Source organism: Argiope bruennichi, chromosome 4 (assembly GCF_947563725.1).
Source record: "Argiope bruennichi chromosome 4, qqArgBrue1.1, whole genome shotgun sequence".
Lineage (NCBI taxonomy): Eukaryota > Metazoa > Arthropoda > Arachnida > Araneae > Araneidae > Argiope > Argiope bruennichi.
The window spans coordinates 14712954-14738177 of record NC_079154.1 but is presented as its reverse complement, the minus strand read 5'-3'; the positions used below and the strand labels follow the sequence as shown (position 1 = coordinate 14738177).

Genomic DNA, 25224 nt, shown 5'->3' with positions numbered 1-25224 from the left:
TTTATAGTATTTTGCAGAGTTTCATTTTAATTAATAATTATAACCATAGTTATTATACTTAGCTGATATTAATTATTTTTCTGAAATACTATTAGAAAAGTAATCAGTTTTATAATTTCGAAAGAATAAGTTATCTTCTCAAATTAACATCAAGATATTTTTCAAGTTAACTAAATGTTTTTTCTGCTGCATATAACTTTTTCTTTAAAAAAATTCATGGTAAATTTATTTAACAGAAATCAGCAAAGAATAGTAAATAATGAATTTAGTTTTAACTTTTGAAATGAGATATTATTAGTACAAAGTTTCTCAACAATGGGAATTTTTCCTTAATATATCCGCAAATAAATGTTTTCAGGGTATCAATTATATTCCATATATTTCTACTTCGAAATTTTCGAAATTACTTGCTTTTTACATAAGCCTTCAATACCATTGTAACCAATAAGGTATTAAAAATATTGCCGGAAAAATAGATTAGCCTTATTCTATAATTTGATAAATCAAATATTTTAAGAGATCTCCTGCAGTTTAAAAAAATTAAATCATTTGAATTGATAAATGATTTGCATTAAATGATAATTTCTACTTTTTATATTAATCTTTGTTTAAATATCTAATTCAAATATAAAAAGAACAAAATATGACGGATAACAATTTTGCAAAAAGTTATAAAATTATTTCTAATTTTTTAACTCCTCCTATATTTACATTTTTCACTATTAAATATATGCTTACTACTCTGTGTTATACTTTTATCCTATAAAATAGCATAAAAAATACAAGAGAAAACTATGATTGTATCTGAAATAATATTTTATAAGTTGCAGCTTTGCATATTTTGAATTCAAGACTTATACAGATATTGAGTTAATATAAGCAGTAGAAATCAACATTTCTTATAAATAAAATAATGTTCACAATCCAATCATATTTATCATCTCTTTAAATATTACATAACCAAAACTTTGGGAGGATTCCAATCCCTTAACTTAACGTAATTTACCCTATAATGTATCCCTTAATTAACTGTAATGCATTAAATGCAATTTTATCGAATTTATAAATCTATAATATTGAAATAAATTAATACCCAAAACTAATTTAAATATTCTGATTCAAATTCTAATTCCTAAAAATTCAAATAAGATAATTTTCTAGTACTTACAACATTGATATTCGACACTCTGAAATTTTTTTCTCTATAAATGAACGAATGCAAGCAAATTGATGTCATTATTTTTTTGTTAATTATTAAATATTAATTTAACTAAATGTACGAATTCAATGTTAAGAAATCTTTAACTAAGAGGAATTGTAATAGTTTTAAACATTGGAGGTAGAAAACATTTTTTCATCCAACATCATTTATTTGAATAGTTCGCAACCTCCTCGCTTGTTTATTTGAATTATTATGATCTTTCAATTATCTACAATATTCATTGATGAAATTTCTAACAGATAGTGAGGAACAAACTTGCGGTTTCACCTTTTAAATTATTAAGATATTTTTTTCCCTCATTAATATGGAATTCAAAGTAATTTGTTTGCAATTTTATTTGCTTTTTAACTAAAATAATTTCATCTGCTGGCATTAAATTTTCAAAATAAAGCTAATTATTATAAAAACTTCGTAATTCATTTAAAATAAATAAATCCTGCATAATATTTTTTTTCAATTTTTCTACATTAATTAATTTTCAAAAATATTAATACGGAGTAGATTCGAATGAAAAACATTTTAGTTAGATATTAATCATTCTCTTAATTAGATTTTATAAAAACATTCATTAACTTCTTTTTTCAATAACATATTTTATAAAGTTTAAGCCACAGATATTTAATTCGATACTTGAAAAAAGAAAGATTTGCTTGATAAAGAATTATTTCATTGAATTTGATGTTTTCATTATATTTTATTTCTAACCTATTAGTTTTTTTTTAATATGTGATAAAATAATTTTTTAAAAGATCTATATTTTTTTAAAGAAATGTCACCAATTAATTTTTTAACTTCATCAAGAATCTATACATAAAGGACTTCGTATTCTTTTGAAAGTCAGTTTGTGTATTAAATGAAGATAATAATATATTAATCGAAATATTAAAAATCATTTCCTAGGATTTAAGTTTTAGCATTTTTCTAGATTGAAATTAATAATTATTTATTAATGAGCTCATGAACTAACGAATGATTAAGGCTAAGTAATTAATTTTAAGTAATAGCAAAAAATTATTTAAAAAAAATATTTTTTTCATAAAAAAAAGTATGTAGTTAATATCAGAAGATCTTTTCAGGCCTGTCTCTGAATCTTCTGGACATTACCGATATAAAATGGGCTATTTCAAAATGTGCAATATTTTTTTCCTTCATCGATGTGAAAATTATTGAAAACTGCACAACAAATGCTTTTATTAGCTGAATTACTTCTGATGCAAATAGTATCATTTCTTTCATTTGTTCCTTTTTTACTTTTTTTATTTAAAACTAGAGAATTACTATCGTTTACTTACATCTCCTTTTATGGAATTTATCCTCCAAAGAACATTGATAAAAATCATATATCTTCATCATTTAGTCCTATTACAAAATCATGTCTTTAAGAATATTCTTTTGGGATTTCTTATATTATTGATATTTATTAATAAAAAAAATGAAATGTTTTCTTTCAACATTCATTTATTTTCACTTGTATTGCTTTATTTCACCCATTCATTTTTTTTTAATTCGTAAAATGAATTCATCTACAACCACAAATGTGTTTTAGAAAGTTTTCAAATTTTCTACAAGGCTTGTTTTACTATCAGCAAGTTTAAGCTGAGTTTAAAAAATTGGATTTCCCTTTATTCTAAAGAAATTTATTCTATCATATTGAGCTTCTGCCACTTTTTTCTTTCCTTTTATTGTCTTCATTGAAAAGGTGGTGATTTTTTTTTGTTGTTGACTCCCTGAACTCTATTTTTGCATTTTAATCTTATTTCTTTCGGTCTTTGTAATCCTCTTTTCCTTTACAGTAAAGTTCTTCGTAAGGTAAGAGGCGGTAAATTGGTTAGTGTCTCGAATATCAAATTAATTAAATGTTGCTGCTTCAAGAACGGCCCATTTGCATTGAAGATTTTTCCTCAGTTAACACAAGAGCCCATTTATTTTAGTGTTATTATAAGTAATGTTACTATATTGATTTTAAATCTTCGACTGCTAAGAAAAAAAAAACTGAAACTTTTCTCTTGACTAGCTTTTGAGAAGGAATACTTTCCATGAAACATTACCTCCTTTGGGATGCTTTTTTGTTATTTATTAATTTTGTGGAATTTAAAACTATTAATGCGAGAGTAATTAACTTTTTGTAACAACTTCAGTCTTATGAGCTTTTGGATCCAAAATTAAATCCTTTTTCAAAGAAAAGCATTGTTTCTTTTTTCAAAAAATAATTTTAGTCATTAACTTTGTGAACATGAAAAATCTATAAACCTCATGTTTAAAGTAAATTCTATCTTTCATTGTTTATTGAAAACGAACAACAGATTATATAATTTTTAAAGTTTTAAATGCACGAAAAAAATGTGAGGACACGCTCTAAATTTCAGAACAATTTAATAATAAAGCACTAATGTGTTTTACATGTGCATATGAAAAATTTAATGCATTTTAATTAACTGTTCATTTAATATCCACTCTTTTGTTATTACTATTATCCATAAAATATAAAAACACTTTTATGAAATAGTTACAAATTTAGCTTAAATTCCTCCATCATAATATATATATATATATATAAATAATCTTTAAGGTTTTAATTTAATGCGCTTTAAGTAAATGTTCCTTCAAGATTAATTTATTGTTTTTACAATAATCCATAAAATAACACTTGTAACACTTTTATAATACACTTATAATAACACTTTTGTGAAATAATTACAAATTTAGTTTAAATTGCTCCATCATAAGACAAACAAATGATAATGTATATGTGTGTGTTTATATATAAAACAATAATGATCTTGAAGGTTTTAAATGCATAAAAATGTGAGGATATACTCTCAATTTCAGAACAATTTAATAATAAAACACAAATTTGTTTAACATCTGCATATGAAAAATATAATGCGCTTTAATTAACTGTTGTTCTTTCAAGATAATTGTATTGTTCTTACAGTTATCCATAAAATATACTAACACTTCTGTGCAATAGTTACGAATTTAGCTGAAATTGTTCCATCATAGGACAAACAAACGATAGTGTATATAGGTGTGTCATATACAAAACAATAATGAAGCAAATAATAGTATTACATAATTCAAAACACTTTATTGGTAATTGAAATAGACGAAGTACTTTTGAAAAAAATATACACCTTGTTAATTAATAATCAGCAGGAAATTTAATCGTTACTTTTATTAATTTATTTTAAAACTAAGATACTTAATATAAGATAATTGTAAAGAAATATTCTATTTTTAGATGACCACTCACGTGTCATTTTGAATGAATTAACGAATGTCTCCGGATCTGATTACATCAATGCCAGTAGCATTGTAAGTATACACATTTATTCTATGAAACTTATTGTATAGTATATATACAAAAATAATATTTTAGGGTCAAAACTCAACGACAGAATAAATAAAAGCACAATATACTTCTGGAATTTTATTGCATTTCTATATAAATTAACAATTCTTTTTTTCTTCCCTGAATAATTAATGAAAATTATTTGTTAGTGGTTTATGCACTTTAAATTTTTTAATGATTTTCTGCAGTGAAAACTAAGAGGGCAGTGGACCTTGATAAAAGCAAAAATGGACGAAAATGCGCTACTTTATTTTTATCTTTTTACCACCAACATATATATTTATATTCAAATAAAGCACTGTTATAAAATGCCTTGTTCAATGAAATAAATATTTGAAGTGTTTAGAGGAAAGAAAGTTCATCTTAATGACTTTTCTCAAAATGATATTGTAATTAGATTTAAATATCTTTAAAATGTTCCAGGTGTCCTAACTTTTGAAGAAATTAAGTAGATAATAAAGATTTCGGTCGAACATTAAAAGAAAATAGGGTATACATTTTATGTTTCGAGGGGTTTTTTTGCATAGTTAAAAATTGATTGTAGTTCAGAAAGACATAAAATTGCAAAGAAAATTCAGTAAGTGTGCATAAAAATATTTCTAAAAAAGTTAGCATTTAATAGGAATTGCAAAATTATTCATAACTTCTTTCCAAATGAATTTGTATTTGAAATAAGAAAAAAAAATAATAGAAAAAATTAAAAATCAAATCATCTTGAATATTTTAAAATTTCTAAAATTTATATATTTTTAACATTTTTTTAATAATATATTTCATTTCAAGATGTTTTTTAAAGAAATTTGACGTTTTTATATTTTAATACATATGCAAAAAATGTCATATTCCTAAGTGGATAATTCGCAAAAATGTCAATAGTGTCCACTGTCCCCTTAATTTGCTCATTGCAAAAAGAAATTAGTTCAAATTTTTAGTTTTGTTAAACTTTAAGTACGTAGTAGCTCTTTAGCGCTACATAATTAAATGCATGCTTTTGTTACATGATATCAAATATAAAGGTTTTAAACAATTTAATGTGGTGGAACTCAAATTTTAATTTTCGAGAATTTTTAAAACAAGTCTTTACATTAATTTCATAAAAATATATGTTATGACAAGAAGTATATGGAAAATTATGGTAATTTCCAAAAAACAATGAATTTAAAACTTTTAGCGAATTTAAAATTCATTAATAAATAACGTATAATAGCATAAGCATTTCATAATTGTACTATTAATAATTATTATAGATAAGTTAATTATGTCTATTTTAAAAGCAAGTCATACGTTCGTTTGACCTTTTCTCAGTAAATCTTGAAAATTCTGTTTGATCAAATAAAATAACATTATTTTGATTTAGCAATTGAAAATGATATAACAAACATAAACTCTAATGCTGGAAATTAATTTTACATATAGAAGTGGTCAATAAAAACATACCATTTTTTTTCATAGACATAACATTATATAATTCAGTTGAGAGAAAATTTCTGCTGAAAATAATGTAATTTTGCCATGTTTGGAATAAGAGATATTAACTGCATCATAGTTTATGGTGTTGGAGCATCATTTTATTGATTGGGGACAAGAAATGGGCACAAGGAAAAAAAAACTCCAATGTCCTGAATTTACTTTCAGCATCACTGTATTTCAAACACTTTTAATTAATTTAAATTTAGATTTTACTTTAAACATAATTTATAATCTGCATGATCTTCTTTAATAGACGGACCATGATCCTCGGAACCCTGCCTACATTGCAACTCAAGGCCCATTGCCTCAAACGGCCGCCGATTTCTGGCAGGTATGTATTCGTGAAAATCTATCCCACATTGTTAGTACCTCTAAAATTACCCCTTTTTAAATTACACGTTATTTATTGCAGATGATATGGGAGCAAGGCAGTGTTGTTATTGTAATGCTCAGTCGACTTATGGAAAACGGAGTAGCCATGTGTCATCGTTATTGGCCTGAAGAAGGAAGCGAAGTGTACCACATTTATGAGGTAAGCAATATTTTTACTTAAAGAATTTTCTAGATAATTTTCGATGAGTAACCACTTCACATACAATGACGAGTCTTACTAATTGAATTACTGATTTTTTAAATTTTAAATCTGCAGTTAAATGAAAATATTAAATAATTAAAATGGTAAAAATCGTTAAAAAACACTCCATTGTCCCAGATGTCCTAAAATATTATGGGGATTAGAATGACAGTAAATGTCCTGAATAGGATGTGTCCTTTAATTAGTAATGTTAAATAATTCCCTTGCTCAACGAGCCCACAATTGAAATAATAGTTAAATATATACTTAAAAGTACAAAATGCCAAACAATATTTACGATATTGTCGAGCATTCAGAATATCAAACAATATCCTGAAATTATCGTATGATATCTAGTGGTAATAGATATCGTGAAGCTTGGCTAATTCGCACGTCTTTAATTTAAATTTCTTAGCGTGTCAAATTCTTTCTCTGCCCTCCCCCCCCCTAAATTTTCTATTCACATAATTTTAAAATATCTTCAGTATTTTGTATTTATTCTGATTTATTCTAAAAATTATTTAAAAATGTTAATTGCATTCCTAATTTTCGTCTTTAGTGAACAACAATTTAAAACCCTTAAATGATGCGGGAATCTTATTTCTGTACTGTGTTTTCAACGAAAAATGCAATAAAAGTTTCTTTTTTTTAAAAAAAAAAACTTTACACACATTATAATGTGAATTTGCCAATTATTTTAATTTTCACTGTATAATGTATTCCATATTCTGTCTTAAGAAGAAAGAAGCGAAAAGAAGGAACGAAAAATGATAGGATTTATCGTTATATATTGCTCCATATAGCAAAAGATGATTTGAAAAAAATATTTTCAACTGAATTTATCATTGTTCTATCGACAGCCAGATATACAATGTACCGTCGATTTGTAAATTACCAGGCTTAATATATAATATGGCATTATTGTATTTAATAAGATTATATTTCGATAACAGTTGACATACAAACAAATAGCAGGTTCTTTAATTTTTTTATTGAACTTCTAATTTTTAAAAATTAATAATGGATAATAATATTAACCCAATAATTAATAATGGACAATAATGGTAATCCAAGAATTAATAATGGATAATAAGGTTAATCCCTTAATAATGGATAATAAGGTTAATCCATTAATAATGGATAATAAGGTTAATCCATTAATAATGGATAATAATGGTAATCCAAGAATTAATAATGTATAATAAGGGTAATCCAATAATAATGGATAATAAAGGTAATCCAATAATAATGGATAATAATGGTTACATGGAGGAAGTAAATGTTACATCATTTAAAACAAAGTTAAATATGTATGTTGTTGCAGGTTCACTTGGTGTCGGAACACATCTGGTGTGATGATTATCTGGTAAGAAGCTTCTATCTCAAAAACCTCCGGACGACTGAGACTCGCACTGTTACCCAGTTCCATTTCATGTCATGGCCAGACAACGGCGTACCCAATTCCACCAAGGCTTTACTGGAGTTCCGAAGGTAGGATTTATACAATTTTATTTCTGCATGATAAATATTTGCCCACGTTTTATAATATTAATAGATGCGTGGGGCATTTCGACCCCACGCATAAGAGATATGCCTTGTTTTATTCGAGCTTACAGATAATAAAATAATAACAGAAATTTTAATAATAACTGAATATAGTAACTGAATAATGACAACGTAATATCTGCATAATTATTTAATAACTGGATGTTTCTTGCGCATGTTGTTTTTCTATGACAAATACGATTTGACGAATTTCTACGATCATCATTTTTAAGGGCTCTCAAGGATCTTCAACAGAATATCTCGTAGAATGTGTTGATTAGATTCGTAATCTTCCATAGGTATAACAGAAAATGTAGTTGAAATGCGAACTCAAATAAAAGCAAATCTGAAAGAAATTCACAATGAAAAATAAAAAAAATATCCCCTTTATACTTTCTTATATACTTATTATAGAGCAAATATTGCAAACTGGATTTCGTCGAATCTCTACGTTTTAGATCTTCTTGAATTCGAAAAACATATTTTTGGAAAATATCCGCCTGTTGTCTTTATCTGTGACAAAGGTAACTCAAAAACATATTGAAGAATTTTGATAAACGGTGTTTATACCAAAGTTGTAGATTTCTATCCTATTTCAAGAAAAATCCTTTCAAAGAAAGTTTGTCTCTCCAGCTGTTTGAATATAAGCTAATACGTTAGTTACAAAATGAAACGAACTAGATGTATAGCATTCGGTACACAGATTTAACATGTATAGTATAGACACATATTAATCTTGAGCCAAATTCATCTAGGGTTTCACTCAAAGCATATAAGCCCTATAACTCAAAAGCGCAATGATTTAATATATTGAATTTGTTATAGAATTTCGTGATTACAAGTGTAATTCTATTTCAATTATTTGGAAAAAAACTAGTATCCGAATTCGAATTTAATTTTCGGATACTATTTACTACATGCCAGGGATTAATGGTGGGAAAAATTCGAAAAGTATCATACGATAGATTCAGTAAAAATATTAAATTCACACAAAAGGTTAATATTTCGTTATTGTACACCAGTCATAAAAGGCGTTATATGGAATTGGCTGCTGTTGGTTCCTCTATCTGCTGTTCTAATTCTCTAATTTTAGAATATGAATATATTGGTAGTACAGAAGTAATTAGAAAATTTAACAAACCAGAAACTGTGTGTGGGAGGGAGGAGTCCCCATGCGTTACAGTTAAATCAAATCCAAATATGAAATCATTATTTACTTTTATTACTTTTTCATTATTTACTTTTATTTCAGTAAGTATTGTTAGTTAAAAAAAGAAATATATTTGGAAATTCACCTGATGCTAAACAAGAGTTTAGCATCAGGTGAATTTCCAAATATATTTCTTTGGTATGGTATGAGAATGTAGAAAGATTATTGAATGTATTTATTACATTAGAGTATCAAAACTTCATGTTGAAATTCTTTGAAATTTAAAACATTAATATACCTGAAATCAGACTTACGTTTTGATTCAAAAAATTTTGAAACAAAATATGATAAACAATATTTTAATTCAACTTACTTACATTAAACATATTAAATATTGAAATTATGAGCTAAAATTAACTGTAGAATAATAGATCCAGATTTCATTTTATTCATAAAATTGAAATCAGAATGATGATGGGTACTTTCATAAATAATCACCAAATAAAGAAGAAGCAAGAATAATTCAGTTTATATTTAAATATCAAAATTTATATGTTCTTAACTTTAAATCCGAAACTACATATTTAAATAAAAGATGTAAAAGTATAAAGAAGTTAAATAAATAATAAAATATAAGCAGATAATCACTTCCGTTTCTTTAATTATTGGAAGTGAGTATTTATAGAGTTTTTATGATCCTATAGGAGTAACAATTCTTATTTGTTTAATTAGCTATCACACATATGAGATAAACTAGAACAAAAATTAAAACTTTCTGCAAGGTGATTATAGAACAAATTAGCTGACATCGAAAAAGTGATATATTAATTCCTTAATGATATAACATTTTTAAAAATTGTAAGTAAAGAAAAATTTCCATTTGGTTCAACATCTATTCTATCGGGAAAGAAAGAGACTAGGCTAAATTTCTTTAAAAATTAAAATATTTGTTATTGAAAATTTGCATCTGTATTGAAATAATTCTAATTAAATTGAAAATTCAACAGATATTGCTTGTATACTATCTATGAAAAAAACACTAAAGATTTCCTTAAAATCGGTTACTTTCCTCAAAAAAAATTACCAAGATAGTCTTCGAATAATGATTTGGGAGATGGATATTTTAAAAATAGAAAAATTCTTATTAAGTAAGTTAGAATTCTCATATTTTCGACTGAGCTATGCGACTCAGAAACTGATACTTTTTTCCTTAAAAATGCGATTTTCAGAAAGAGAATAAATATTCATAAGATTTCTGGAGACCTTAGATCAAATTCTATTTTCCACCATAATTCTGCTATATCAACATATCTGGGCCATACATAAATTTGATTCTAAATAAGTATCTATACATAGCTGCGAGAAATTCAGTAAGAATTCTGCCATATCAATATATCTGGGCAATACATAAAATTTATTCTATGTAGGTATCTGTACGTTGTTGTAAAAAGAGAAATAAAACTTTCCTTTCAACTTTATATTTCATTTTTCGAAATGCTTTTTAATTTTTTAAGTCTCTGAGATTATATAAAAACAGAATAAATTTAAAAATATTCTACTCTAATTTGTAACTTGTAGCATAATATATAATACGCGGAAAATAATTAAAGAAAAATATATATGCTACTTTAACATTTCGCCATTAAAGCTAATTAATATAAAGAAAATAATTTCCTTTTTCTAAAATAATTTTTAAGAAAACCATTAACTAAAGATAAAACTACCACCTTACTGTTAGGCTTGGAGTTTCTTTTTGATTCAACGTTTTCTAAAACTATATATGAAACACTATTTAAATAAAATACTTTGAGTTAGCATTATAAGAGGTTTATGAAATGAAATATCGCTTATAAGCTACTTAACGTTTTTTTAAACGAATGCTTCAGCAACCTGTCTTTAATGGAGTATTTTTTTCTGTTGCTTCGGTTAATGCTCAATACTTAAATTTATGCATAAAAAAAGGAAATATGGAACAAAACGGCTTAGCATTAAAAGGGAAATGCCAAGGAAAGAGGATTAAATTTGATGCTTTTAAAATATTACTGCTTGCCCACCCTCATTTCGGAATAATCATTTTTAAAAGTGCAAAGCTATCATCAAATGTCTTTTAATTTAGATTAAGGAAATATTCTTACTCAACCAAAATACGAGGAACAGCATAAAAGGGTTTTCATGTTGCTTTGTTCAACGAAGATTTCGAAAAAGATTTTTAAATATTCGTTAGGAATATTTAAGCTGTCAGTTAATGTGTTTTAAACGCAAACGATTTTTTTCAAATTCAGTCAGTATATATTTTTTTATCTTTTCTAAGTATTAATCTTGTTTTTATAATAACTTTTTCCGTTAATGAACCAGCAAAAATAGAAAATATGTTTTTATCTCATTTTTTGTAGCGAACAAAATGATGAATTTTAAAAATAAGTATCATTCAATAAGCCAATAAACTTCAATCCTAGATAATATTCGAATTTTTACTTTTTATATCATTTCTAGATAAGATTATGACATTAATAATTTAAATTTCGCATTGCGTCAATAATTAAACCTAATAATGATTCTAAATTCCTAAACCGGTTATTTAGAATATTAAATTTTTTATTGGTTTTGATCATATCATTTCTAGATAGGATAACGCCATTATTAATTTAATTTGCATACGACAGCATTAATTAAACTTATAATTTTAAATTCCTTAACTGGTTGTTAATAATATTGAAATCTTTATTGAATGTGATCATATTATTATCATTTCAAGTTGTTATAAATGCCATTATATTTAAATTGTGATTATAATAATAATTAATCTTAGTAACAACTCTAAACGCCTTAACAGATTATTTATAATATTGATATATTTATTAATTTTGATAACATTCTCAACCAAAATATTAAATTTGTGATGGATTTTTCAAATGAATAGTTAGTACTTTTCAAAATATTTGTTCTTATATTGCTGGAAAAAAAGCTGTCAATTATAATAGAATGACATTAAATAGTATGAGGTAATTTTTTTTAGTAATGACTAAACAATGTATCGTTTTGTTTGACTTTACAATGATCCTAGATTAGACGTTCTTTCATGTACGTTCACTCAGGCTTCTTTATAATGGCATTTGGTATATTGCTACTTTCAAAATGCCAGTAACACAATCTCTTACGAGGCTGATTTTGCAGCATTTCTGTACTTTACACATTCATTAAACAGTCCAATAAATATATATATATATATATATATATATATATATATATATATATATATATATATATATATATATATATATATATATATATATATATATATATATATATATATATATATAATTTGACTCCATTGATTAAGTCTTACTGCGATCTCTTACTGCGATAATCGTTATCTAATTTTGAATATAATAGAAATATGTTTAATTACCAATACTAAAAATGTATTGATATGAGTTCTGAAAATCTCTTTCAATGAATGGAATTATTGTATTTTATCGGTGATTTGAAACATTCATTAAAGATATCTTTAAAATAAAACCAATATTGATAAAAATGATACCAAATTTATAAACAAAAAAGATGCAAAGAAGATACAAAGAGATTGATTGGAAAAGTGCAATACTTCATTAAAAACGTCTTGTAAATTTCCCAATTGCATTTTTTACTTAACCTGAATAACTATACTAAATTATATAAAATTTCGTAACATGGAAAAAAAATTGCTTGAAAGTTTAAAACACAACGCGAAGACATTTGACCAAAACGATAAAATTCTCGCCCAGTTGCTGTAACAATTTGAATTATTTAACCTTTCCATCCTTCTGAACGCGAAGTCAAAAAATAAATGAAATGCACTTTCAATGTATAACATTTACTTTGAATATATTATTTATTAAATAAATGGATATTTCATACATAATGGATAGCAATCATTAGCGTAATTACCAAACAGGTCTAAGTGGGATTTCTTAAACAATAATTTGGAATTGGGAAACAAGTTGTAATCTGTAATAAGTTGTGCAACAGGTTCATTATCAAAAATATTGTCTGGAAAAGCGCAATGGACCTGTGAGCATTTTAGAATGTCACAAATGTAGTCACTTTCCACACAACTGATTAATTAATGCCATTTTAAGACTAACAAGAGAAATTATAGTTCCGAAAAGCGTTAGTTATCAAAGAAATAAGCGAATTGAGACCACAAAACGTGCATTAAAATCTGATAAAAGTGGTGTCTTCCACTAACAATTACTCTAAAATAGAACATTTTCTATGTAAAAGTGAAGTGATAAAATGACTTGTGCTGATAATATTTCAACGCTTAAAAGTTGTTATTTAATCAAGCGATGGCAATGCTACTAAATACCAAAAAGTTCCATTCATTCACTGCTATAGCGAGATGTTCATCACATTAGATACGAAACATTCAATGCTTTGCGATAAAATAGCCTTTTCAAGAGATAAGCAAATACAACTTCCAAAGACAATTCTATTACATCTATAGTGTATTCGTTTGGGTATTTTACCACAGTGTAAATGATCGTTGTCAGCCTTATAGATTCTAAAATATGGAGCATGATTAAAATGGAACAGTTAAGTTTTGAATAGTTAAATATTTTGGGCAAGGTATGATTAAATTTTCTGAAAGAACAGATGGATGAAATTTACTGGCACCTTGTTAAATAAGCATTTAATAAATTAAAATTATTTCCGGTTTGTTAATATTGTCCTTTCTAGTTATTCGCAAATTACTTCAGTTTAAAATTTTATCGTTTACTAGAACTTAAAATTTAATCGTTTATTGCAACTTAAAATGTGTCTACTCAAGGAATACATGAAATAAATGAATAAATGAGAGCGATAGTGCCCAATTAAAGCAAAACTTCAAAATTCTAAATAAATTAATATTTAATTTTTTGAAATATGTACTTATTTATTTAAGCAAAATTCGATAATTTATTTCAATTATGATTTTATTTCATTTCATAGAACTAAATTATGTACATGGAATTTGCAAGAGTGATTTTTTTTTAAATTGAAAATAAGACAAGTACAATTTACCAAAGAAATTAATTATTTAATTATATTTCTTATTAAATATATTTGAAGAGATTTTATATCATATTTGTTCAATATCTCACTGCTTTTCATGTTATTAAGAATCCAGAAACTGCTATTTTATAATTACTTATAGTTCTTACTATAATTTGGTGCTATTAACTTAATTCAATAGAACCATTAAGGCACTACATTTTATCCTGTAATTTTTGTATTCTTGACGCTATTATTTTTCGTAGATAATGATTTTTTATTCCAAATAACCCGGGAAGACAAATATACAAAATTTTTGTGCATGAGCCGCAATAGTAGGACTTTCTTAATTTTTTTTTCACAAGAGCACGTTTTTTTTTTTTTTTTTTTTTTTTTTTTTTTTCAATTATCGTGCAAAAAATTTTAGTAAAATTGACAAGCTTTCAAAACACTATTTCTGAATGATATCGATTTATTTACAACTATTCAAGAAAAATAACAGAGCAAAAAATGTATTACTATTATTTTTTAAAGCTTACTCTTGCAGATATATAATATTACCATTTTTTTAGTTTGATTATTTCTTTTATTTTACAAAATTTATTCATCTAAATAAACTTAGTGCAGAAAAAAAAAGATTCTCATAAAACATTTGTTTTCAGTTTTTTAAGCTACAAAATGGAGAAACAATTGACAAATCTCAGTAGAAATCTGATTGAGAGCCCAAACATAAAAAAAAAAAAAAAAAAAAAACTTTGAGGACACACACAGAAAAAAAAAGCTTCACTAAACACTCTGCCACCCAAAAGAAAAATTCGAAGAAAATACAATTCCTAAGTCCCCTTGAAGATTAAATCCCTCAAATAGAGCATCAAAGAGATTCACTTCTAAAACTGGATGTCAGACTTCCCATTGATTTTATTTTTGTAGAATCTGCAGTTTGCTCTCAAAACCAGATGTATCCAGGACAAAAACTGGACATTGTGCGGAAACCGTTTTTTCCAGTGAAAAGACTGAAGTGAAAAAATAAACTTAGTGCTTTGTAGATAGTAGTAGATATAGATATATTAGATCTTTGAAAAATGAAAAGCCCAAATGGTTTGGACAGTCGTAATACTCATCTTCCTCTTTTTACCTAAATGCGGTGTTGTACTTTAACAGAAAGGATGTGTTCCACAAAATCCACCTTTTCACTTTTTCTGAGCAAGGTTTTGTTAGCAATGAGTACGTTTTATATATGTTTAGGTCTTTTAAAAGAAATATATATCAATTACTTATGCTGAAACAGCTGAATTTTTAAACTAAAAATTACAGAATATTTTATTTATTTTTGGAACATTTAAAGAGTTTAATAACGACTATTAATTAATAAAACTGTAGGTCGGTAAAATATATTTTTATAAATAATTTTTCTATATTTTCGGTTAAGCTGAGTTTTTTAAAAACCTTTTAAATTTCAAATTTTTAATGAATTTCCTTCCAAAATCGTTGCAACTAAACAATTTGAAAGATTAATTAACTGCTAATAAATCATAATGCAGTTATTTAAAATTTTTATGCATAAATGAAAAAAGTAAAAATGTGTTTAGTAAGTGTAGATTTCAATTATGTTGTTTCTAAACGTTCATGCAAGCAACAAAGCGTTAGAAAACTGCAATTAGCATGCCCTTCGATATATTGAAAATCAAACTGCAATTAGCATGCGCTTCGATATATTGAAAATCTACATATTATATTAAAAATGTATTAAAGAAAAAAAATTGATACATAAAAAAAGGCATGAAATGTTTTGACCTGACTTAGTTACTAAAGATTTTAATCTTTCAAAACAATAACAAGACAACTATTTTACAATTTTTGGATGACTAATGTTCTGAATTCCTTTAATATGCAAATAAAACTACTTGTAAAATTGAGCACTAAATATTTTTTATTATTCTTTCAATAATCATTGAAAAAAAAAATTTACATTTCATAGTTCTTTATGGGAGGTAGAGTTTTTTTTTTTTTAAATCTAAACATACAGCTATAAACGTAAACTATTTTATTATAAATATAGATTAATAAATGAAATAAAGATTCAATTTATAATTTAAAAAAATCAAATAAACCTTAAAATTTTTAGAATATAATTTTGTAAATTAAAAATATTTTTATTACATTTTAATTAAATTAATTTTTAACTAAAATATTCCAATTACTTTCCAAATTTAATTATAGTTTATGCTTTTATTTCTCAAAACTAAAAAATTCGCATCCGAATTATTTATTTATACTTATTTTTTTTCATAAATGTGTTTTTAAATTAGCTTGAATAATCAAATTCTATAGGAAATAGTCTTTGAATACTGGTTTGTGGCATTAGACTATGTATGAATCTAATTAAATAAAATTTAAAATATTTATTCAGAAAATAAGAAACTAACTTTGCAAAAAAAAAAAAAATCTTATAATTGTTTATATCTTTAATATAGATAACAACTTTAAAAACAAACCGCATTTATAACTTTAAAAAAACATTTAATCCTAGTTGTGAATTAAAAATATTAATTCCATATATTTTTAGAAATATCATTTCAAGGAAGATTTCATTAAGTGCTTGTGAGCCTATTTTTCTATGTAAAGTTGGAAATAGATTAAATCAAACAATTTCTCGTTCAATGAACTAATTAATTTTAATTTTATACCCAACATATTAATCTTTTTTTAATTATAAATTCTAACATTTAAATACTTATATATGTTTCAATAATTATCTAACATACAACTTATTGCAAATAATATTGAAGTATGTATTGACAAGCATAAATTCGAACTTTCAAAAAAAATATTCAATACATTGGCATTAATTTGTATTTTTGCATTATACGTAGAATCTACTTCGGTTGGCATTACTACCTCTATTTGAATTGAATAAAAGTAAAGCAAAATATGGTCTTCAATGTAACATATGAATGAATTGTTTTTAATTATATTTCCTGATTTAGATTTCTTCCTTTGTACTGTATTACGAGAAAATTCTTGAATTAATATTTGTAACGATATATATATATATATATATATATATATATATATATATATATATATAATATGTATGTATATAATATGTATGTATAATATGAAATCATGAAAATTTAATTAGAAGTTCTATGGAAAAAGTTTGGCTTACTTCTAAATATTTATAGCTCAAAAATTGAATCCAAAATATATGTTGATTCTTAGGGATTGATGGAATTCTTTATTTATAAAGCTTCTTCCTATTTACGCTTCAACTATTTTAATCCAAAGTATTCGTGTCCTTATGTTTTAAGTTTAATTAATCTACCTTGTACTTTGTCAAAACTTCCCAAGTAATTGCCTTGCATACTTTCTAGGCATTGAACCTTACAGTTAACGAGGATATCGTTTAAATTGTATTTTGTTTTAATTTTTTTTTTATTTTATCGATTTTGGATTTAATACAGGATATAAAATAATGCCATGGGTAGCAGACAGATGTCCCAAAATTAAAATATATATATATAGCATTTTGTGATATATTGTACAACGTAAGTAATATTTTCTTGATAACATAACAATGGATTGATAAATAACAATAGCATAACATTAACAATGGGTTGATAAATAACAATAGCATAACATGAACAATGGGTTGATAAATAACAATAGCATAACATTAACAATGGGTTGATAAATAACAATAGCAAAACATTAACAATGGGTTAAGCATAAAAACATAGCCATGTTGAAAATTAAAATATGCTGCTTGCTTAACCTTCTTGCATCATATTTCATTATTTCTAATTATTTTGCTTTAAAATTAAAGAAATGTCGTCTAATTATTTTTTAAATTTTTTGCATTCTACAGATTTTAATGTATACGTATATATAAATATATGTAAGTAAAGTATCCGATTTTTACTATGCAACATGTCTAATAGTCTTATTTAATAAAAATAAAGAATGGGTTATGCATAAAAATAAAATCATTTGAAAACTAAACAATGTAGTTTATTTATCATGTATATAAATTTTTTGTTGCTTGAATTTATTTCTATATTTCGTTTGTCGTTTCTATAGTTTATAATAATTACCTAAACATTCTGTAAATCTTTCTAATTAAACGCTTATATGTATTCAATTTTCATGTCCATCTAAAAATTAAAAAGGAAATTATAAAAAGTATAATATAAGACATTAATTTAAATTAATAGCAACATTCTTAATGTTGAATATTTTGTAATAAAAATTTTGTCTAAGGCATAAATTTAAGAAATGTCTGAATATATTATTCACAGAAAAATCTGACATTTATTTTGATAAGGAGAACATTTTGAAAAAAGCGTATAACGCAAGAATAATTAATTTATATTTATTTTGACACATTTTTGTCCTTTTTATTGATGAAAAATTGCAAAAAATGCAAATAAATTTAACTTTTGCAAAGTAAAATTTTATTTAAAAGGTAATTTCTAAAATTTATTTGAGTCAATATCTCATAATAAATAACCAATTTTCAATTTTAAATATAATGAGCTCCAGAATGTTAATTTTAAGACTGCTCAGAATTATTACCTAATGTAATTATATTTACCAAATACATATTTTTAACATTGCTTCCATAGAAGTTTTTCCATTTGCTTCATATTAAGAATGTGTGCAAATTATTTTTTCTTTATCCAGGTTTAATATAGCTAAAACATTTCCAACTTTCCAACTTTTAATTTTAACAAGATATACCTGTTTATATTATCTGATGTGTTTGATGAGATCACTTTTTTCTATACCTGATTGTGTTTCCTGATGTATTTGATATTATTTTTCACTTTTTCCTATGCCTTTTAACTAAAATCACTTACCTGTATTCTCCTTTCGTATATTTTTCCATATTAAGTCGGTGAATATATGAATTATTATAACGCAAGAAAATTTAATGAGCCCAGACGTGCTATATTAAGAAAAAAATAAAATTGTCTTAAACTTGAACTTTTGCCGGTTCAATTTTCCAGATTGTGAATTTTAGTGTAACCGTTAATGAAATTTCCATACACCAAAAATCAAGGTTTAAGCAAACCATGAATTTTGGGGCACAAAAAGAAATTCCATTAATGATTTTCTTTATAATACTCTGCATACTTAAACCGTAAGTTCTAAAAATACCATTTGACATAAAACGTCTCGCGAAAAATTGTTTCAAATATGGAATTAAAATTTGTGTTTGATAAATATCCATATTTGAACTCTTATCAAAAATTATGTTCTATAAATTTAGAGGTATTTCACCCTAATTCCATAACAATTTATTTTTAAAAATAAATACAAACTTAATACATAAATGTATCTAGAAAAGAAAACATTAATTTCAAGTGAGTTAGTCTGTATTTTAGATTTAGAATATTTATTACATCAAAATGGACAAAAGTTGAGCAGAAATTTTAATTTTTTCCATTTCTTTTAAATAAAATATCACAAGAATATGTTAATGTTAGTATTGTCATGCAATAGCAATAACTTCCGAAATCCAATTAACATTTAAATACATAATAATGTAACTTAAAATCTAATAATTTGATTCGATTTCTGATTTGAGTTGTTTTTGGAATTCTCATCATAACTGGCAAGAACGACTTCAGATTTGATAAAATACTGTTTCCTCTCCATTAAAACGAATTTTTGTTGAATGTGCCATATATTCATAAACTCATACTCAATTAGAATTTTTTTTAAATCCCATTCGAGGTGTTTGAAATAAATTATTATTGCATATATTCACCGACAGAAAAATTTGCACTTGCATTAATGCATGAATAGTTCCAATAATCTGTAAGATTCCGAATTAAGAATTGATAATCATGAAAATGTAGCCTATTCCAAATGCATAACAACGCATGATTTTTTTAGCCATTCTAGTGTACATTGTTCTTTTTTTAGATGATTATATTCGATCTCAAAATAGCATTATTTTTCATTTCTTATTCTTTTTTTTCTTTTATGCTTATTACTTTATATATATATATATATATTGTAATCTTAATTTATAAATGTTTATATGTTTCTAAAAATTATTTTAACTTGATTTGTTTAAATTGAACTATTTTACTATCTTAAAATATAAACACATTTCTTTTAAAAAGTTAATAACTTTTTAAACATAATAAAAACATAGCATTTAACATAATAAAAAATAATAATGTCTTACTTATTGAATCTGTAAGTATTTCTGAAACTATAGAAATCAAGTATAATACAATGAAATAATAATTTTAAAAGTAAATTATTGAAATTTAATTAAATGTGCATTTTTTATAAAATTTTTAAATTAATGGAAAGTTTAAAATAATTCTTATATTATGTTATAATTTTGATTTGAAGGAGAAACATCAATTTATTGTGATTATATTTTTTATGTATAATTTTGATTTAGAAGCCTTTATTTATTTCTGTTTAAGTCGACTACATTTTGAAATTACCTTGATTCTTAATTTACTTAATAATTAGATCATATATTAACTTTTTTTGAGTATATATTTTGCATGCAGCACAGCACTCGATTATCATCAATTTCTTATTGAATGAGAAATGGTATTGTCTTTCTCTTTCACTTGTACAACCAGACTGTCACCTTGATGCCTCAACTTTCTTCTTCTGTTCTCGCACCATTTCTGGCCAGCTTCTTTTCATCTAGTCAAAGTTGCATGCTTGTTGCACTGTGCTGCCCCTCATTTTTGTGATTGTTGCAATTTTGTTGCCAAAATAATTGCATAGTCACAAAAGTGATGGGTGGCATTGAGCGTTTCTCAGCTTTTCAGCATCTACCCTTCACTTCTAGATAAGATTCAGAACTATCTATATAGGAAGAAAACTATAGGAAACCAATTGCTAGCATTGATTTTTCAACATATGAAAGCTTTCTGGAGGGATTTTAGCAACTATAAATATCCTTAAAAATAAATAAATAAACATTATACATTATCCATAAATATTCTCATTTTGTTACTTTTCTTATATATTTCTATCATTTCCAACTGCTATGTTTAAATACCAACATTCAGCAGTAGTTTCGGAAGTTATACAAGGGCGAAAGACGTAGTTATGATATGGCTGCAATACAATAAATCGTTTTAATTTAAAAAAAGGAAAATATTTTATCGCTGTATATGTTGAATGTTCCATCGTGATATTTTCTGAATGCATGCATTGCAGCAAAACTGAATATGCTACTTTTATTTCCAGATTGATGGTTTATCTGAATATTAAAAGATTAGGCTTCTGCATTAATGACGATGGAGCTTAGTAGCACATTTTTTGAAATTTTTTATTGAGAACCATACTCGCCATTTATTATTAACTATTTTCTCTATAAAATCGTTTCTATTTCCTCAGTGAAAGCTTTCTGAAAACACTTCACCAAAGTATAGTAATTTTTGGCATAGCTGCTATATAACATAATAATACAGAAATCTTTTTATGGATGCTGTTTTGTAGGCCGCTTCAGCTGTAAAATGCTCAACATATTCTAATTAACACAGCTAAATTACGATCATTACCTCATATGTAGTTACGACCAAAAGTGTCTATTATTTAAATATCAGTGCACAACAATATTCACATTCCAATTATTCAAATAAACTACAGCAAATGAATTGAAGCAAATGTTAATCGAACTCAAGAGTTACATAAACTCTGCTGAATGTTGAAAATATTTTAAATAATGTAACGCTCTATGCGAGATTATTAAAATTCCGGTAGCTGGATTTGCTTGCACTTATAAAACATGCATAAATCCTTTTAAATATTTTTTCTTCCTTTAAATGCTTTTATATTTCTTCTTTTGGAAATTTCTGATCATGCATTATTTAATATTATGGTGATAGTTGCAATTGAAATAATTTCATCATACATTTCAACGTAATTTCTGTAACATAAAGCGAATTTTCAATTCTGATTTCGTTCTTATGTATAATTATTATTTTTAGTTAAAAATTTGTAAACGAAATTATAGTTTGATTTAAAATATTGAAATACTGAAGAATCCTTTTATTCATAAAAAAGTGACAAAAAATAATTATCTTTTCACATTCCGTGAGTCAGTAAATCAAATTTTGATACGTTACTTTTATTTGAAGAGATATATTGAAATAATTAAGCAAGATTTTCAAAAACACAAATTACATTTTATTACCAAAAAAACAAAAGGAATGAAAGCTCATTGAAATTTCGATGTTTCATTTTAGTTTTTTAATAATTGATAATCAAAAGGCAGAGTGTTATCGATGACATTTATAAAATTTTATTCTTATTATGCTCCTCCCATAATTTGGGCGTTTAAAAAAATTTACCAAAAAAGGGATAAAAAACTTAACATTATAAGTAAATGTATAGAAGCATAATTCAACATTTAAAATTATTTAATAAGCAGATGAAAAAATTGAAATTCTATGACAATCTTCAGCAAAAAGAATAATGTAAAAAACTTAAATGAAATTGAAACATTCTCTTAGCAATGATTTCAAAAGATTGAGTATATTTTTTTAAAATGCTTAAACAAAGATGAAGGTATGATATGTAAATGTAATTTGCTGATTTTCATATTTAATAGAATTCTTAAGACTAAGCACGCAATTCTAATATTCGAAACAATTAAATCTTAATACATCTCTCAAGGATACATTTTCTTAAGTATTTTTGTATTTGTTAAAAATCCTAACCAGTTTTAAAAAGTATATTTCTTAATAGTAAAATTTCTCCGTTAATGACACAATATATTTTAATTCGTGATTTTATATTTTATTTAAATATATAACATATAAATACACAAATTGAAGCTATCCTTGTCAGGTCTTAATTCGAAACTACATATTAAAATTTTAATTTCAATGTTTGAGGAATGCCAAATTATGTTTTGACAGAATAATAGTACCCTGTTTAGTATAAGTATAGTTTAACTTGTAATATTAAGAAATAAAATTTATATGTTTATAATTTTTGTTATATAATTTTTAAGTCTTCTAAATATGGTAGTCCTATCTTTAATTGCCACTAATTTATTTTTTACCTTGTTAAAAATATTTTATACTTTATTCAGTTTAATATGATGAACTTAGTAAAAAAAAAAACTTTTATTATGTCATTGATTTCGAATTTTCTAAATTATAACATCCCATAGTTTCATATTTATAAATACTTATTTAATATAAGTGATTATATTACGTTGAAAAGTATAATGAAATTATCTTATAAATGTATATTTATTTTTTAGGGAATTATAAATGAAAAATTATTTCTTAAAAATGTGTTGAATTATTTGTTTTTCTGTAAATTTAAAATGTGTTGCATTATTTGTAATATTTTCTTTTAGAAATTGTTTTTATGCGTAACCCATTGTAAATGATTTGTGTGTTAAAAAGACAAAAAAAAATTCAAATAACTTTAAATACCTTCGGAAAATTTCTCTTGTTGATGTGGTTTAAAAGTTTAGAGAGAGAGAGAAATATCAACTCAAGAAACTTCTTAGTTATCTGATTATTTCTAAACATTTGTGATTCCTCCTAAAATTTCTTTCGCATTTATTGAAAATGCAATGCCAGTCTAACTAAACTAAATTAATTATTAAAACTTCAATAATAGACTTTACATAATTTTAATTATTTAATTGAGTAACAATAAAATTAATATCAAAAATTTTCTCTGTCATATTAGGGGTCTTCACTCCTAATCGCTTTTGCTTTATGCATATATGTTGTCCTCGAATCATGCACGCCCTCAAGTTTTAGTGGGATTTTTTGAGGGATCGATTCCCTCCTTCCAAACGACAAAAGTAAATGGGAACAAACTGTTTTAAAAATGTCACGAACAAAAAAAGCTAAATTCCGAATAAAAAAAAAGAAATATTTTAATATTTCAATTTTTCAGAAGTAATAAAGAATTAAAACCTGAAATTAAATAAAATTAACAAATTAAATAGAAACTTTATTAAAACCCCTTAAAAGATAAGTACAAATATAATATTTCATATTGCATAATTTTTGCTAAGATGATCTTTAAAAATAATATTTTTAACCCGGCCTAATTTAGCCTGGATTCTAATTCCAGCACTAGATTTAGCCCCGGAGAATGTTACATACAATTGACCATGTCAAAATATTGCACTTTGATCATTAAGAATAAGATCAACTTTGTCAAAACTCTGATCTTTTGACTTATTGATAGTCATGGCGAAAGCTAGTCTCACTAGAAATTGCAGTCTTTCCAATAAAAATGGCTTATCTGCATCGTTTTTTTTAATCATGGTATATAAACAATTATGTCTTATTGTGACCCGCTAGAACTTCAACATGCGAGATGAGCGTTCAATCTTTTTGGCACATATCGAGAATCATTGCTGGAGGCCCCATTACTATTAAAAAAACAATGAAGAATTAATATGTCTATTTCTTATTTATTTCAGACAGTTAGTAACCGAGATATGAAAAATTACCGTTAATCGAAAATAAACTGATAAACTATTCATTAGTGTTGCCACAAACTGTTTCCTAAACATAGAATTAACAAATAATGTTATTTTAAACTGATTTGTTGTTAATTTGATGTTAATTAAAGCTTTATTTTTTCTTTTACTTTTCATATATAGTGGTGGCCAAAATTGTGGAAATTTTTATGTTTTCTGACTTTGTATGCTTATAGAAAATGTAACGTTTTAAAATATGCAAACCCTTACATATCATTTTAAAGAATATTTAATGGTGATTTCAATACGAAAAGTAACATTCAAATATTTGCAATACAAAAAAGTTGAGCTGTAAAATTATCGAGATACATTAGATGCTGATGATTGCAGTAAGCAGCGGTGCACCTTTCAGCCATTTCCTGGTTTGTTTTTTTATCGAATTTGTCTCTTG

General features: G+C 25.0%; 1 protein-coding gene across 1 annotated transcript in view; it reads left to right on the top strand.

Moving 5' to 3' along the window:
• LOC129967124 (receptor-type tyrosine-protein phosphatase N2-like) overlaps positions 1–25224 on the top strand; it is a 595790-nt gene that overhangs the window by 548976 nt on the left and 21590 nt on the right. Inside the window, exons 19-22 of the mRNA XM_056081809.1 lie at positions 4464–4537; positions 6298–6375; positions 6457–6576; positions 7943–8109. Coding sequence (XP_055937784.1) covers positions 4464–4537; positions 6298–6375; positions 6457–6576; positions 7943–8109 — 439 coding nt within the window. The remainder of the gene's footprint in view (positions 1–4463; positions 4538–6297; positions 6376–6456; positions 6577–7942; positions 8110–25224) is intronic.